At 40.1% G+C, this 16,244-nt stretch overlaps 1 protein-coding gene across 1 annotated transcript in view; it reads right to left on the bottom strand.

The window, feature by feature from the left end:
• Positions 1–4,379: 4,379 nt before the first annotated feature.
• The window catches only part of LOC105936466 (cGMP-inhibited 3',5'-cyclic phosphodiesterase A), a 37,125-nt gene continuing 25,260 nt past the window's right edge, over positions 4,380–16,244 (bottom strand). The window contains exons 10-15 of the mRNA XM_036150173.1: positions 15,975–16,082; positions 14,281–14,480; positions 13,166–13,369; positions 11,948–12,109; positions 8,313–8,574; positions 4,380–5,866 (exon numbers count right to left, since the gene is read on the bottom strand). Coding sequence (XP_036006066.1) covers positions 5,547–5,866; positions 8,313–8,574; positions 11,948–12,109; positions 13,166–13,369; positions 14,281–14,480; positions 15,975–16,082 — 1,256 coding nt within the window. The 3' untranslated portion in view covers positions 4,380–5,546. The remainder of the gene's footprint in view (positions 5,867–8,312; positions 8,575–11,947; positions 12,110–13,165; positions 13,370–14,280; positions 14,481–15,974; positions 16,083–16,244) is intronic.

The following is a 16,244-nucleotide window of genomic DNA, read 5'->3' as shown; positions in this document are numbered from 1 at the left end:
TCCCACAATTAGTTTTCAAATCATTAAACAAATTTTAATATAAAAAAATAATAAGATGAATAAGTACAAAAAGAGGTTTTTAGTGATGATTTCATTTACTGACTGATTTCATCAGTCAGTAAAGGCTTACAAGGACAACACTTAGGGACTTTAGTGAACCCCCTTATCCACAAATTAGGAAGAAATGGTAGTCTGGCCTCAGACGTTCATCCAAGAGGACAGATAAAAATATTCTGAGCAATGATGACCCAATGGTGGGATATTGTGCCGTTGGTCTGTGGTGGTTTTACTGCTGCAGGGCCAGGATAACTGATTGATGGAACCATAAAATCTGCTCACTGCCCCAAAATTTTGAAGGACAATGCTTGGCCATTTGTTCTTGATAATGTATCAGTACAATTATTCAAAGCACGGCCCAAGAGTCTGAAAAGAAAAGGAAGCTTTTGGAGTCTCTTAGTAAAGGTCTGGATCAAATCCAATTGACGTTGTCATGTGACCTTTAAACATGGCCTTTGTGCTTGAAAGCTGTCAAATGTGGCTGAACTAGAAGATTTTCAAGCGTTTGATAGCAGTTGCTGCCCTCGAAGGTGGCAGAAGTAATCATTATGTTTAGACACGAATCATCGTCTGAAAACTGCATTTTGCATTTACACTGGTTATCTCTATCTGATTATGTTGATCTGAAACAATTCAGTGTGACAAAAAGCAGAACAAATCTATACGGGGAAAAATTACTTTTTCACAGTTGACTTAGAACAAGTCAATCTTTCCTACCGCTTCTTCAAAACACTGGTCCGTACTTCTAAATTTCTGAGGACTTGCATAAACAAAGCTCCAAACAGAGGCAGAATTATATTTCCCAAACAGAAATATATGCATGCATATGTGTTATAAAAAAAAACACATACTTGGAAAAACATGTTTTGCATTGCTTGGTAATGGAAACCCATAATTCAATCACAGCTTTGATTGCTTCAAGTCTCTTTGACTGCTGCACTGTATTGTAACATTAAGAAGGACGTGTTTGTTTTGACTCACAGAGTGAGTTTTACACTCTGAGGCATTGTCAAATATTTCCAGAATTATATGGAGCTCGTTGTTTGAACGCCTAGCAGGCTACCATTCAAACATCCACATCTAAGCCTTTGGACTTAAATGTAAACAAGAACAATAACCAGATGGTCTGATTAACACAGGCTTCCAAATTTAGAACGTAACAAACTCAAGTACTGCATCTGTTAGTGAGCAAAGCCAATGAGCAGTCAAGGGTATTATGTTGCACAGTTTAGCCTTCTTGTGCAACAATGGGCATTCTGATAACAGTGCAATGGATACAGCTAAATATTTGTACAGCATTACAACAGTATAAGCAAACAGTAATCGAGTGAGTAAATTGTGTCAAAGCGAACAAGCTTGTTTAACTGACTGCATAAGTTATTTCCTCTTCTTCATTCGGGGTATTTAAAAAAAATTGGCCTGATTGCTTGAACAGCATATAGTGTATGTCAGGTAGTTATAACTGATCAGTCGTCACCCAGCAACTCACCTGCTACAACAGAGCTACAAGGGCTCCAACCATCAATACTCACGGTTATCGCCTGTCATCTTGTACCTCAACTCATCTTACAGCGGAAAACTCTGTTGTTTGACTGCTTTGGACATCTAGTACCACATCTCTGGCACTTGCTGGCTACTTTATTAGGTGCACCTTGTTAGCACTGAGTGGGACCCCCTGAAGAGTTGTAAAAGAAAATCCCACACAACCATAATACCACCCCCAGCATAAACCATAACCCGACCCTTCCATCTGGGCATGGCTGCCGACATCGTGACTTATTGGACCAGGCAACATTTTCCAAGTCTGTTATTGTCAAATTTTAGCAAGCCTGTTCTTAGCTGATAGGAGTGGAACCATGTGTGGCCTTCTGCTGCTGTCGCCCATCCGCCTCAAGGTTTGACATGATGTGCATTTAGAGATCGTAGTCCACATACAGTGGACGTTGCAATGATATATTATTAGAGCTACCGTTGCCTTTCTATCATTTCTTACCAGTCTGCCCATTCTGCTCTTATCTTTGACATCAACAAGACAATTTCACCCACGCAACTACTGCCCAATGAATATTGTCAGTAAACTACTTAGATTTATGTCTATACAAATCCCAGTAGATCGTCAGTTTCTAAAATACTCATACCGTCAAACCTGGAACCAACAACTGTGCATCATTCAAAGTCCCTTAATCCCCTTTCCCCTGCATCCTCATGCCCGATTTGAAATTCAGCAAGTCGTCTTCAAAGCATTTGATGCCTTCATGCAATTAGCTGGTTTGTTATAATTGCTATCCAGCGATTAATCAGCTGCACCTCTTAAAGTGTCAGATGAGTATAAATCTATCTGCTTTGCCTGCACTGGCCTCGAGCCAGCTATGACTCTAAAACAGCGCTTCTAAGGTTTTTCAGTTCTAATATTAAATCTGATGAAAGCTACCTGTTGCTGTTATGACAAAAGACACTAAGCCTCAAATCTCCCCCGAGGCTTTTCCGATGTCAGTTTAAATATGCAGTAATGCACGTCTCTGTAATGACTGGAGAACACAGATTGTCACATGGTTTCGATTTCCAACCAAACTGGCTCCTCTACAAAGAGCGGCATCTGGAAGAATCTGCTAAAATATGAAAGCTATCTAAGACCCTGCTGACCCTTCTTGAAAAGCTACATGTAATGCCGAAAGGTTCCTCTCCGTTCTCTCCTATCTCTCCTGTTTCCTTACTAAGCCTCATTACTCGGGGCTGTTGTCCGTGTTCACATTGTCCTCCATCACCACCAATCAGGATCTTAGAGGAGATCAAAGGAGAGCATGAACACCAACTGTCAGGCCATATATTGTGATATAGTTACACTCAAACAACTGCTGGGTTATAGCTTCAACTCAAATGCCGGGTTCATACTGTTTGGGACACAAGTTTAATCCAAACCTGGAAACAGGATCAAATAAAAGGGTACAATTATGCAGTATAATAATGGTAATGTCAGCAGGTTTTGTTATGACTTTTAGTTCACACTAGGAAAAAAGTTTGTTCACTTAATCTAACATCAGCCTTTAACCTGCTCAGCACCCTATAACTACTTTTACCAAGCGACGCAACCTGGCGTCAGTCATATTCATGGTTTGACCTAAGCAATATTTTCTTTAGAATTACATTCTGAAAATGAACTTTGTGCTACGAATTCAACTTTAATACAATTCTTATTAGGGGATATGTTATTATCATTTGGTTAAATGTTTTTAATATTAAAGAAATGAATTAACTACAATGAAAATTAGACTGGTGTTTTTAATATAAAATGGTTTGTTTACTATTTGTGATTAAATAGGGGGTTCAACTTGCTGAGGAAGTAATTTGAACAGGAGCTACTGGTGTAAATTACTATTTTATTACTATTACTGGTGACCTGTCTAGAACGTACCCCACTGACTACTACAGATAGGCCAGACACCCCCTGCCACCCTGCAACAATAATGTTTAGAGAAACTAGAGGCTTAAAAAAAACCAGTTCCCAATATTACTTTTTTTGGTAGTATCTCATCAGTTATTTGTTTAAGCATTAATATTGGACATTAGAACCACTTTAACTCACTTTGGGGGGTTATATCTAAACCCAGTATGCGGTGTGAAACCAAAGGCTCAACCCTGTTGTGTGAAATGAACTTAAAACTATCAGAAGACTGGTAACAAAAATTATGCGAATTGGGTTGTTAATAACCCAGCAGGTTTTAGAGTGGTATAAACGGAGGAACCTTCACCTACAGGATTAGTGTCAACTTTAAATAAAAATGTTGTCTCTTATTTAAAGTGCTTACACCTCTTATTCAGCTTTTTCTCCATGCTACTATTGAGAACTGGCTACATACACATGCTACTTAAATTCCTCTAACCACTTTTTTATTATTCATTTTGAAATTATAAAAAAAAGGCTTGATTACCCTTGTCTTAAATCGAACATCTAAACCGTTTCTTGTTGGTGCCTGCTAGATACCAACAGGCCTTTCAGGTCTGTGAAGTCTTTTTTGTGTAAATCGTGGTTGATTTGGAGCTGTGACTCTGCACTAGTCTGGTCCCCCACAGCAGATTATGTCACGTTCTCATAGGCTTCACCAAACTGTCAGCATTAACATTTATTTTACTCCATTTTGGTTCTTGCCAAATCTAGCCCAACATTTGTAGGTATTTAGAGGACCTAAATGCAAAATATATATATAAAAAATTAAAGGAGCATAGCGCAAGTTTTTGCAGAAGGTTGCCCCCTCTGGTGACGAATCAAAATGACACCAGTGTTGTGCACGAGCATGGGGGAGGAGGAAAAGCATCTGCTACTGCGACTGCACAGGTATTTTGTTTAGAGGTGTAATGTCTTCTTGGGTAAGAAAGCTATAAATATTGAAGTTAGGCCATGTTCTCTCCCTAATGCGTCACCAGCGGCAGAGATTCAACAAGGTTGCCAAGTGAACGAGAGCGCGCAGTGCGTCACACTCATGAACATGCCCAGAGGATTTGGCCTGAATCACTCTCATGAACTGACTAATGGAGCCTATAGAGGCCACTGCAGTAAATAGAGGAAAACTCATTTTACACGACGCGTAATTGTAAGGGCATGAATGGGGAAGGAACATTTTTTTTACCTTTAAACTTGCGCAATGCTACTTTAACTAAACAAATAAAAGAAGGAAGAGAGAAAAATACAAGGACAAGGACGTTGGAAGTCCCTTTTGTTATTCTAAATCTGCCTTCCTGAGTTGTTCAGCCTGAAAACACGTCGGTGTCTGTGTGGACTGAGTAACCAAAAAAAAAAAAAAAAAAAGGGAGAAAATGAATGCTAAAATTTGACGTGGATTTTCCTTGAGCAAGAATAAAGCTTTTGGAGCAATAAGGTTCTTTGTCAAACGTCTTCTCTGTTTGGAGTGTGGAATGTGATTGTGTGAAACTTGTGTTGTCCTCTGGTCTTTTTTAAACACAATACCGTTGGCTCTTTCTTCAGTCTCCTTTAATCCACATGACTGTAGACAGCGTTTACCCTGACTTTCATCCCATTGTCCTGAAGAAGGGGCTTGCTGCACACCTTTAGCCAGCTGGGTTGGCTACACAGTGTGATGATAAAATGGAAGCTGCAGGAAGAGTGGTTGTTGGCCCATTAGTGCACAAGGGACAGCCTGGGTGAGGGCAGGGCTGCAGATCCAGAGTAAAACAGCTGCTAAAGTAAAAAAAAAAAAAAGAAAAAAAAAAACTTAGTCCGTTTTTCACAATCACCACTCTGTTTCTTCTATTTCTTCTTCTTTTGCTCATCTCCTCATCAGATATACTAGTCATGCGCCATCCCAGTCCTCAACCCTGTTTTTGTTAGGCACGTTTTACCCAAAACATTTTCTACAGTGTTGTGTCAAAGTGATGTGCTGGCTACCATACAAAGAGTTTGGTTAGGAAAGAAACAAACGTTTTCAAAGAATGGTCAAGATTCCTGGTTTAAGAGGAGGCTCAAGTTCATAATCTCATTCTGGAACTTCCTCTTTTTCTCCTGAGGTCTCTGATTGTGGAAAGACTTCCTCCTCCTCCTCCACTGCCGCCTCCTCCTCTCCTTCATCGAGGTCGTCGGCTGACTCCTCCTCTTTGCTTGTCTGCTCCTCCTCCTCCTCGCGGATTGCTGTGATTGAATCCACAGGGTTTCCTAAGCAGTTGGCCTTTTCGTCCTGGGTCTCCTCTGAGGCTTCACCTGCAATCACACGTTTCCACATTTCGTGGTTTTCCAGAAGATGTTGTGTGATCTGACAAAAGACCTTCCGTCTGCGCAGATTTTTGGGTTCCTGGCGCTCTGTGAATGCGAAAGGAAAACTGTTAGACAAGCGACCGAGGGGGAAAATATGACTTATGTATGTGGTAAAAAGTACTCAGAAACCTTTTATCTCCCTGTCATTAAAGGTCATTACACATTAAATTAAACCTTTCCTATTTGGATCAATTAACAAACGTTATCTCTATGTGCTTACTGCCAGAAAAAGTCAGATGTTTACAAGAACCAAAATGGGTATGCCTTTAAGAAATTGATGTCATGGCTTTATAAGTCTCTGATAGGTTAATTTGCAACCTTTGAAGTAAATACAGACACATGTTTAGATGACCTTTAAGGCAACATCTCAGACACACTGCTTGATGGGAAAATCAAAACAAATCAACTGAGATATCAGGAAAGGAAATGCAGACATCCCCATGTAATTTTTGAACGCTTAAGGTCCCATGTTGATCTTTTCAAAGTTACAATAAAATGTAATACCAGTGTGCGATTTGCAAAAAAAACAGAGGGGGGGATAATTTCAAAAGTTGTATTAATGAATCAAAGTTTTATTAATAATGGTTAGCTAGCAGGTGCTCTTTCAGGTAGCTAGCTAGATCCAGTAGGTTAGACTTTTGTTTTTAAACTTGCGCCATCTACTGTCGGGACTCAGGAGTGGGTATTAATTTACTTTAACCACTTTGAGCAGAAAATGTAATAATACTCTTTAAATAGAAACAACAAAATTAATTTACAAATGTGAAGGACACAAGACATGAATTAATATCAATTTTGAAAAATCCATCATGCTCAGGGGTTAAAGCAAAAACAATCAAGTTGACTGAAAACATTTTCTAGTCAGCCCATATATTCCCGGGCCGTGGACGTCATGCCACCTTAGTAACCTCATTTGCTTATTGTGACAAGTCCACTTTAACCAAATCTGACAGTTCCATTGACAAGTCCTGTATCTCTCCCACCTTCCAGCTTCAAAGCCTTTGCACCATCAAGGACAGCCCTCTGCATAATCTCCTTCACTTTCCACATCCATAACATCATCTGGTTAACTTTCATATTTGCAGCATCAAGCAAGTTCTTCCTTCACACTTTTGCCAAACTGGTCCACAGTCCACTCACCTTTCCACTCTACAATTTCAAAACCCTCCATAAACTGCAGCTAATTCAAAAGACAGCAGCTTGCATCATTACATCATCTTCTTCACACCTGTACATTAACTCTACTGTAACATTCAATATAAATCAATCCTATATACTCTGTGTCCCCACCTCTCGCTCATTGACTGCTGGAGATGGTCAACAGCCCCTCCACGACCTTCTTTGTTACAGAAAACGCAGGTGGAATAATATTTATGATTTTTTTTTAACTTTTTCCGAATCAGACCCAGTCAAACCGGGACATCGTTTCACATTTCAACCATCCTTCTTCTACTTAAAAGAAAAGCGCGTCATGCTAAATTAGCCGAGCTACAGCGTTACTCTTTCAGTTTTAAATAAAACATAACAGCAACAGACACACTTACCGAGGGAAGTTGTTGTCAGCTGTTTTATGCACTGAACTTTCTGACCTGCTGGTTTACATAAATCCAAAGAAAACCTTTGACTACCGCTACTTTCATTCATGCATCTGTGGTCAGTTTGAGATTTTCTTTTAAAAGTTAAATTGATTGAACACGATAAACCTCAGACTGGTAGATTTCCGCTTTGCAAAGACCCGCCCTAGTCTCCTTCTGATTGGCTAATGTCCTAGCTCTGCCAGATTTCATTGGTTAAGCGCAGCTTCTGTTTAAAATCTTGAATGAAAAGTCTACACGGAATATTTTGCGCTTATTTTCCAAATGACGAAAGTCCCTCACAGCGACGGAGAACATTAAACCCCTGATAATATTACTTATTCAGATCAGAAGGGGGAGGAATGTATTCCCCCCAGGGATAAAACACGAATGACCAAAGAGGGGGCGTCACAACCAGAGGGGGGGAAAATCCCCCCCCCCCCCCCCCATCCCCCCCAGCAAATCGCACCCTGTGTAATACCCATGGGAAGCTGGAGCCATCGTACTGTTTAGAAAAAATACAGGTTCTGTATCCCAAGTATAAAAAGGTTTTATTGCAAAATGTGCATATAAAACACAAAAAAATTGCATCAATTTTAAGTTGTCCTTAAGAAATGTTTAGTATTTGCAAGCAAAACATTAAAACCCAATCATTGCGCCGCTTTTAATAGGTTTGAGGAACCATGGCTCAAAGCACAAGATGCAGCAGTCAGATTAGCTCCAGGCTGTAGCCAAACTGTTGATCATGCAATCAAACTCTGAGTCATTCATGTTTTGAAATCTTTCCAGAACAACAATTGAGGCAACTTTCCTTAATTGTAAGTGACACCGTTGTACGTTTTCCCTGATTATATAAATGTCATTGGTTCATAAAGGAGAAACATCCTGCATTTTTAGGGATTAGGAGGCAGACATACGAGAGGCATCGGAACCTGTGGAGGCCTCTTCATCCGCTGTGTCCTCTTCTTCAGTATCTTGTCCTTCCTTTTCCACGTCCAGCTCCACCGCCTCTTCAGACGGGTCCACCCAGTGCCCTGGCATGAGAGCAGCAGAGTCGTAGGAAGAGCACAGTGGTCCCACTATGTGGGAGATGAAGGACTGCTGTAGTTTGGCGAGCTGCGGGGCAGACCGGTCCATGAATGGGCTGATAGGAAGGCCTAAAGTTGCCTCCTCATCACCCTGGAGGAATGTAGAATATAGAAAAGTAGTAAACTAGAGAGAAAGACAAAATAAAAAGGCACTGGAATAATACATGTTTGCATATAATCTAATAATAATCTATTTTGTATTTTAATAGCCATAATTAACTTAAAGCAGCACTGTGTAACTTTTAGCCACTAGGGGTCAATAGACCTGAAACTGTCAGGTTTAATGCTGCTGAAGGAGTTTGATTAACGCCATTGGAAGCATAAGTGTGACCAGATGAGATGAAGACTGTGCTTGTTGGCTACAAATGCTCCAGCTGGTTCTCAAAGGATCAATATGTGGAGCATATCCACATGAGTAAGTATCCCATGCCCGCTGTTATTTACGGTGGAGGATCCATGATGCGCTGGACCTGTTTCTTTTCCAAAGGGTCCCGTAACTTTGCTAGAGAACATGGTATTATGAACTTTATAAAATACCAGGACATTTTAAATAAGTGGACAAGACTATATTTTATCGAAAATGGATTATCATTGCGTCTTTAAGCAGGACAATGATCCAGAAGATATCACTGAATCAAAACAGAAGTGGTGGATGAGACCCAAACCAACCTCTGGTTGGCCCCAGTCCCAAGACCTAAATATTATAGAAAACCAGTTGTGTCAAATGAAAAGATGAGGATGTAAGAGAGGATCTAGAAGCCTGGATGATTTAAGAGAGACTGTGTGAAGAGGATTGGTCGAAGGTCCCCCTATCTCAATATGCTCCAACCTTGTGCAATATTAGATAGGTGATCAAGTGTTGTCCTACTGAAAAAAAGGGTTGTACAAAATATAAACAGCTGAGGTGCTAATGAGTGCAGAACTAGTGAGTAGGTTAAAAAAAAACATTATTATTTCTTCTGCTGCATTAAAAGACAATTTTATTTTAAGACTTTTAACACATATTTACCAATGGTGCATATAACTGTGGAGGTATAATTTATCTAATGAATAATAATTTTTAAAAAGCTGTTCAGCCAACTGAGGGTAAACTCAATCTCTGAAATATTATGAACTCTGCTGTCAAGCACTGAGAGTCCCAGATATACAGCCCCCGGGTACAGTCACTGGAAAGTAGGTCAAGAAGACTACAAATAGAAAAAGATGAGTTCAAAGTATAACTAATCTGTAGGTATCAGCCACACAAATAAAACCGTCCAACTGACGGAGGTTTGCTGCAGATGTGACGGCTCCAATCTGCAAATTTGTCCCCATGCGGTCAAAACATACGCAGGCGCAAAAAACCTGCCTGAAATGTATCTGGCCCCGTTTCCTCCAGTTAACAGATTACTCATTCGCAAACATGATTACGGTTCATGAGTCGTTTCTTGTCCTTGAGATGCTTCACACGCTTGTCTTTTCTCGTTTTTCCTTCAACAGGACAAATTAATGCACATCCCTGGATAATTGCTTTGAACTTGTTCTGTAGCTTTAAACCCGACAGAACCTAAAGCAACGGAAAGTGGGGGAGAACGGTTGTTTTGCCCCGTTAGGACGCTATGACAGTGCAGGATTCTGCCTTTATGTTTGGCGGTCTGATGTTACCGCTTTCAAGCTGTACAAAAAGAGGTTGTGGGGGGTGGGGGGGTTGGGGGACAAGGATTCCTATCGCCATGCCAACCAAAAACCTGCACGGCGTCAGCATCAGAGTACTGCTGGGTATTGTATATATGACATACATGTGGAACCGCAGCCTGCATCGTATAACCAGATATTGGTGGCGTTTAACATGTTAAAGTGGCGTGCCGCAGGGTGTGAAATAAATACGTGTGTGTGTTTACATCTCTGACAAACTGCGTGAAGGTCTGTCCCAGCGACTGTGAATGAGCACTGTCAACGATGGCGTATTTAGGTCACCCCCCCCCATAAAAAAAATAACAAAAACAAAAAACATGAATGTGCCCCGTCTCTCTTTGATGCCCCCCAAAAGATTAGAGCCCCGCTGAACTGTGTTTTTTTATGTTTCTGATATGCAATTTTCCTTTATGTTAGTAAACGGAAACCTTGTGATGAATGCCTTCTACAAGGTTTGCATGTTTAACAATACAGTATTTTAGAAATTAGTTTTTTTTTTTTTCATGTGTGTGAATAGTATGGATAGATTTACTAACAACAAACCTCCCTGAAACTTCCAACCAGTTGCTGCGCAATAACGCTGCCACTCCAGCTAATCAGATCGTATCTTTATGGTCCAGGTAGTTCGAAGAAGGATTTGTTGCCAAGCATCAGACTGCATTGGCAAATTCATGAGCAAGAAAAGGGTTCTGAATATTCGGCTCCAGGCAGAGGTAGATGCATGTAGTTACACACAAAGGACCCTTAGTGGAGTGTCCTTAAGCACGAAGGGACCGTAAATCCCCGTCATATGCAGAGGTGCATGTTTCCCTGTTCTCCTTGAACTGCTATCTTCCTCAGGAGGAAGGCGTGTGCAAAGACACGGTACCTCTCCAGGGGATGTGGAATTCGAAATATTGACTTTGTTTTATTTTCCACCCTTTCCTTTATTAGTAATATCAGTTAATTGTTGCTTCCTCCATGTTTCACTATACAGTGCAGTGAAAAACTAGTTTTCTCCCTTAGGTATTCCTTCTCTTTTGTTTGTTTTTCACACTGAAATATTTGAGAAATTCTGAGTAATCTGAGGAAAAACTGTTTTCAAATGAGGACTGCATTTGCAAAGGTAAAAAATACTATTCAAACCAACCAAGCCCTTATCACAAATTCTGAATTCAGTTTCCACTCACAGAACTGAAGACTGCCAGCCCTATAGAATACAGAAATGCCTTTTATAGACCCTCTCTGACAACAGGAAGTATGCCAAGAGTTCTGCCAGAATCAATATCAAGAGATATGCCAAGGACGTCTTACATAGTCATTGACTTCTATCAGTCTGGAAAGGGGTTTTATTACAAACTTTTTAAGGCTTTGGGACTCAAGTGAACCCAAGGGGGAGCCATCCTCCACAAAGAGAGAAATAGCCGGCCTATCACGTTTACTGCCAGAGCGTACTGATGACTTATCCAGGAGGTCGCAAAAGAACCCAGGACAACAGCTTTGGCACTTCAGGCCTCTCTGGTTTCAAATAAGGTCTGTGTTCAGGTTATGACCACAAGAAAGAGAGGCTGGGCAAAATGGCAACCATGAGAGAATTCCAAGATAAAAAAAATCCCTGCAAACCAAAACACACAAGCCCGTGTCACATTCACAGAAATGTCTCTTAAAAAATCCCAGCACCTTGATCAATTCTATAGAAAACTGTGGGCAGCATCTTTAAATATGTAATTGTTGTGATTGCTTTGATATTTTTTTTTAGGTGATTTAACTGCTGTCTACCTATTAGGCTGCAGATACTTTGATAAACTCACCTGTTCATAGAATTCATTCACAATTCCTTCTGTCCACTGCAGATGCAGCTCCTTATTCTTCAAGGGCCCATTGACATCTGCAAGCTTGATGCACATCTGGCACACCAACAATCGGTCATTCTCGTTGGTCCAGTCAATGCCAGACACTCCTTCATCACCCACCTGAGGAGAAACGAGGGCAAAGAAAAATGTGTTGTCTACTGATTAGTCTGGAGGTTCATCCAGCCATTGCTCAGTGTTGGTATTTATTTAACTATATCGGCGTTTAAACCAGCAGATTTCATGTGTAATTTTACTTTTCTTGCTTTAAAACAGTTGTTTGCCAATGTTCAATGCAGTTTATTTATATGGGGCCAATTTACAACACATGTCATCTCAGGGCCCTTTACAAACTCATTTCAGTCAAATCATACAGACAGATCGGTCAAAAAATTTTCTATCTAAAGAGACCCAGCAGATTGCATCGAGTCATTGAATTGCAGCATTCACTACAGCATTTGCTCCACCTAGTGGACAGTCGCTGGCATTGTGTCATTGACTTTGCAGCAATCCCTCACCCTGAGCAAACATGTAGCGACAGTGGAGAGGAAAACTGCATGTTAATAGGAAGAAACCTCGAGCAGAGCCACGCTCGGTGTGAACGGCCATCTGTCAATATAGGTGCACACATTTGATAAACAGCTCTTATGCATGTTTAAATCATTAACTGTCTTTATTTTTAAAGAAATGGCTGGGGGAGGACTTTTTATTGTGCAACACCAGGTGGTGGATGAATCCATCAGGCTACTAGAAGCTAGGGACCTGACCCTGGAGGAGCTACCAAGACTTAATGATTTGAATGAGCTTAGTGTTAGGTCTTTGTTTTCAGTTTTAGCATGTGTCTTGTAGTTATGTGATGGTTTGAATTAGTTTGCCAAGTTTATTTTCTGGTTGTTTCTCTTAGCGTCCTCCCCCCCCTGCTTCATTTCTTGTGGGCTAACCTTTGTGTACATATTTATTTTTGAGTGAAGTCTGTTGTTATACTAAGTTATGTTTGTCTTTGTTGATCTCACTTTGCTTTTGGGGATTTTTGGGGAAAGTTAAGAGGAGAATATTTTTTATACCTTCTGCTTTACTGCTTGGTCCCTGACAATTAGGATAATGTGGAATAAATGGCAATCAACCAGAGCCAGAAAGACATAGTTAACCAAGAAAAGTGAATAAAAAATTGTGTTTTACTTTTGCATTAAATTCTGCGAGGAAGTCAAAGTGCTTCTTGAGGTCGGTGGCCAGGATTGCTTCAATGACGAGAAAGCGGAACCGCTTGAACTCCACGTGTTCAAGGTTAGCCAGGAAGTTGAACTCAGGTCGAGACATGAAGAGGTTCCACGCTGCTGCCGCATGATGGTTTTCCAGCACTGACCTGTCATTGTATAGAAGAGCCTACAGCAAAGGAAGAAAGAATATCATTCAAATCAACACAGAGTGCAATGGATATTCCATGAGAGTTTAACATAGTTTATTATGCTATTACAACATTTTAAGCATGAGTAGCAGTTAGTGGTTTTAACAATACATATTTAGTTTATTGATCAGTAACATGTCTACACATGATTATTCTGCTAGTTGTTGGTCTGTCTTTTCATTTTATTTGTAATAAAGTAGTCATAGGGTAATATCTACTTTTGATTATAAATAATGGTGAACGTATACATTATCCTCTGATACTCAGTGGGAAGGCCAAGCTGAATAAGCTTTTTTAAGTCATAAATTCAAAATTTTTATAAACCCTTCCAAACATGTTCAGCCTTAAGAAACAGTAAACACTGAAACACAACACAAACCAACTGACCCTTACCTGAAAATGCACCAATTTGACATTTCAACAGTTAAAGGTCTCTGTTAAACACATTTTATTACTCGAAAAAAGATTAAATTGGTTTCCTTCTTACAGGAGAACATGGATGGATGGATGGTTGGATGGACAGACAAAAAAATGGATACGTGATACACAAACAATTAGGCACCTTGGAGATTCCAAGATTATTTGCTAAGTAAAAATTGTCAGTCCCGGCATACCATGCCTTGTCTCGTAATAACTTTTAGCGCAGTTCATGTTCATTTACAGAGAATAGACACATGGCAGCTTGAGTTTTACCAAACTCTGAGTAACCTCAAGTGTTCAAAATAGTTACATATTTCATCTTTGTGTTTATTTCTTTATTTATGAGTTTAAAAAAAAAATGTGAGCTGACTCTGCAACTGTTGGCAAAATGCTACAAAGACTCAAGCTCTGCCAATGTTGAGCCATCCCTTGATCCCCCTCTCACTGCCAGGACACTACGTTTACGTACCTGTGGTGCACTCGTGGCTACCAGAAATGCATTTGTTCTTCCAGGGTGGTCGTAGTCGTGCATGGCAGCAGCTACATAGAGGGCCATGAGCTCCAGGGCGGGAATTAGACCGCACAGGGAGCCGTAGCCGTCTTCTAGCATAGAGCTCATCTTGGACGCCAGGAACCCTGAGGCTCCAGACGTGATGCTGTCCACCGAGTCTAAAGACGGCAGAAAAACACAAGCTGTCAGTGAGGAAAATCCGGTCTCTTCTTTGCTTACAGAGCAGCACATTGATTAGCAATCTGATGCATTGAGTTCAAATCAAAACAAGCGACACACTGACAATCATAGTAATATAAGCACATTAAATACAGAAAATAGTACTTTACCAGCATTTTTTGATTTTACACTCTGCTTGTAACAGAACAGAAATATGAGTTGTGTTTAAACTACCATAAACACATTACTAAATGTGCTTCGTAGTCTGCTCATTGAATTTTAGTGCCTAAATGAAACTGTGCTGAATTTATCGGTGCATTACATACACTCTAAAACCTGCTAAGTTATGTATTTAACCAGAGATACAAAGGTTTCTGCCACAACTTCACCGATTTCCAAGGTGCATGAAGATGGTCAAAGATCTGGAGAGATACAGACTGCAACAACACTTGTAGTGCTAGGAAACAACTTTATTTGCTGAAACGAGTTGGTCAGGAATGCATTGGTCAGAAAAAAGTTTTATCCTTGGACTTCAAGTGTTCCTGGAGTCTTCACTATGTCTTTAACCCAAATGGTGTGTCACTTAAGGTTAACATCAACTTTTTGTTTGCTAACAGCGAGCGCTAGCTATGTTCAACATTTGGACCAAAGAACTTGTCATAAAGTTATAGAGGCTAAGAAACTACTTTGTTTCCCTGCAATATTAACATTACTTGTTTTGCTGTAACAATTTATTTATTAATTAAAGAAGCATAGCGAAAGTTCCAGGATTTTTGCAGACGTCTGCCCCCTTTGGTGACACGTCGAAATGACACCAGCATGGGAGCAGAGGGAAAGCATCTGCCGCTGTGACTGCACAGATCTTTTGTTTAGAGTTGTAACGTCTTCTGAGATAAGAAAGCTGTAAATATTGAAGTTAGCCCATGTTCTCTCGCTAATGCATCAATTACAGGGGAGACTCAAGAAAGAAAGTAGCAGGGTGAACGAGAGCACACAGTGCGTCACACCCATGCCACACCTAGAGGATTCGGCCCAGATCACTCTCTCATGATCTAACTAATGAAGCCTATAGAGGAAACTGTGGTAAATAGAGGACAACTCATATTTTACACATCGGGCGATTGTAAGGGTATGTATGGGAAAGAAAATAAACAATATTTAACAATAACAATATTTAAAAACTTGCAGTATGCACCCCCAAAATAATTTTGGCCAGAGATGGATGGAGGTGATAAAAAATGACAAATTTTATAGAGTGTTATTTATCTAATGTGCATTGTGTTGTCCTAGTTGAGCTGTTAAACAATGAAAGTCCTATTTGAGGTAGCAGTCCTTTTAAAATTAATTTTCTATTTTGTATCTGATAAATGTTGTTAGATTTGATTATAAGTTATTAAAAATATCCCATCGAGTTGTTTTTGTCAATTTGACTTTTCCAAAACAGATATCTTATCATTTTCTATAGGGAATGTCTGTTTTCAGACAGTGGGTACCAGTGTGTATCCCGTTCTCCGTGGGCAGGGTGGGCAGGCCCGGCACAGGCTGCGTGGTGAGGTACCACACGGCATGCAGCACATCAGTCGCATGGATTCGGTTGTGATCTGAAAGAACAACCATGTTGCTAAATTAGATAAAGACAACAGTGAGAACATTTTTGCAGTAAAGTAGCCCTTTACCTAACTTCCAAATGCTACAATAATTATTGTTATTGAATCAAATTAATAAAGAGTTTAAAAAATAGTAAGTCTTATTTGGTTGGCTAC

This window comes from Fundulus heteroclitus, chromosome 18 (assembly GCF_011125445.2).
Source record: "Fundulus heteroclitus isolate FHET01 chromosome 18, MU-UCD_Fhet_4.1, whole genome shotgun sequence".
Lineage (NCBI taxonomy): Eukaryota > Metazoa > Chordata > Actinopteri > Cyprinodontiformes > Fundulidae > Fundulus > Fundulus heteroclitus.
The sequence above is the reverse complement of the archived record's forward strand: the minus strand, read 5'-3'. Positions and strand labels throughout refer to the sequence as shown.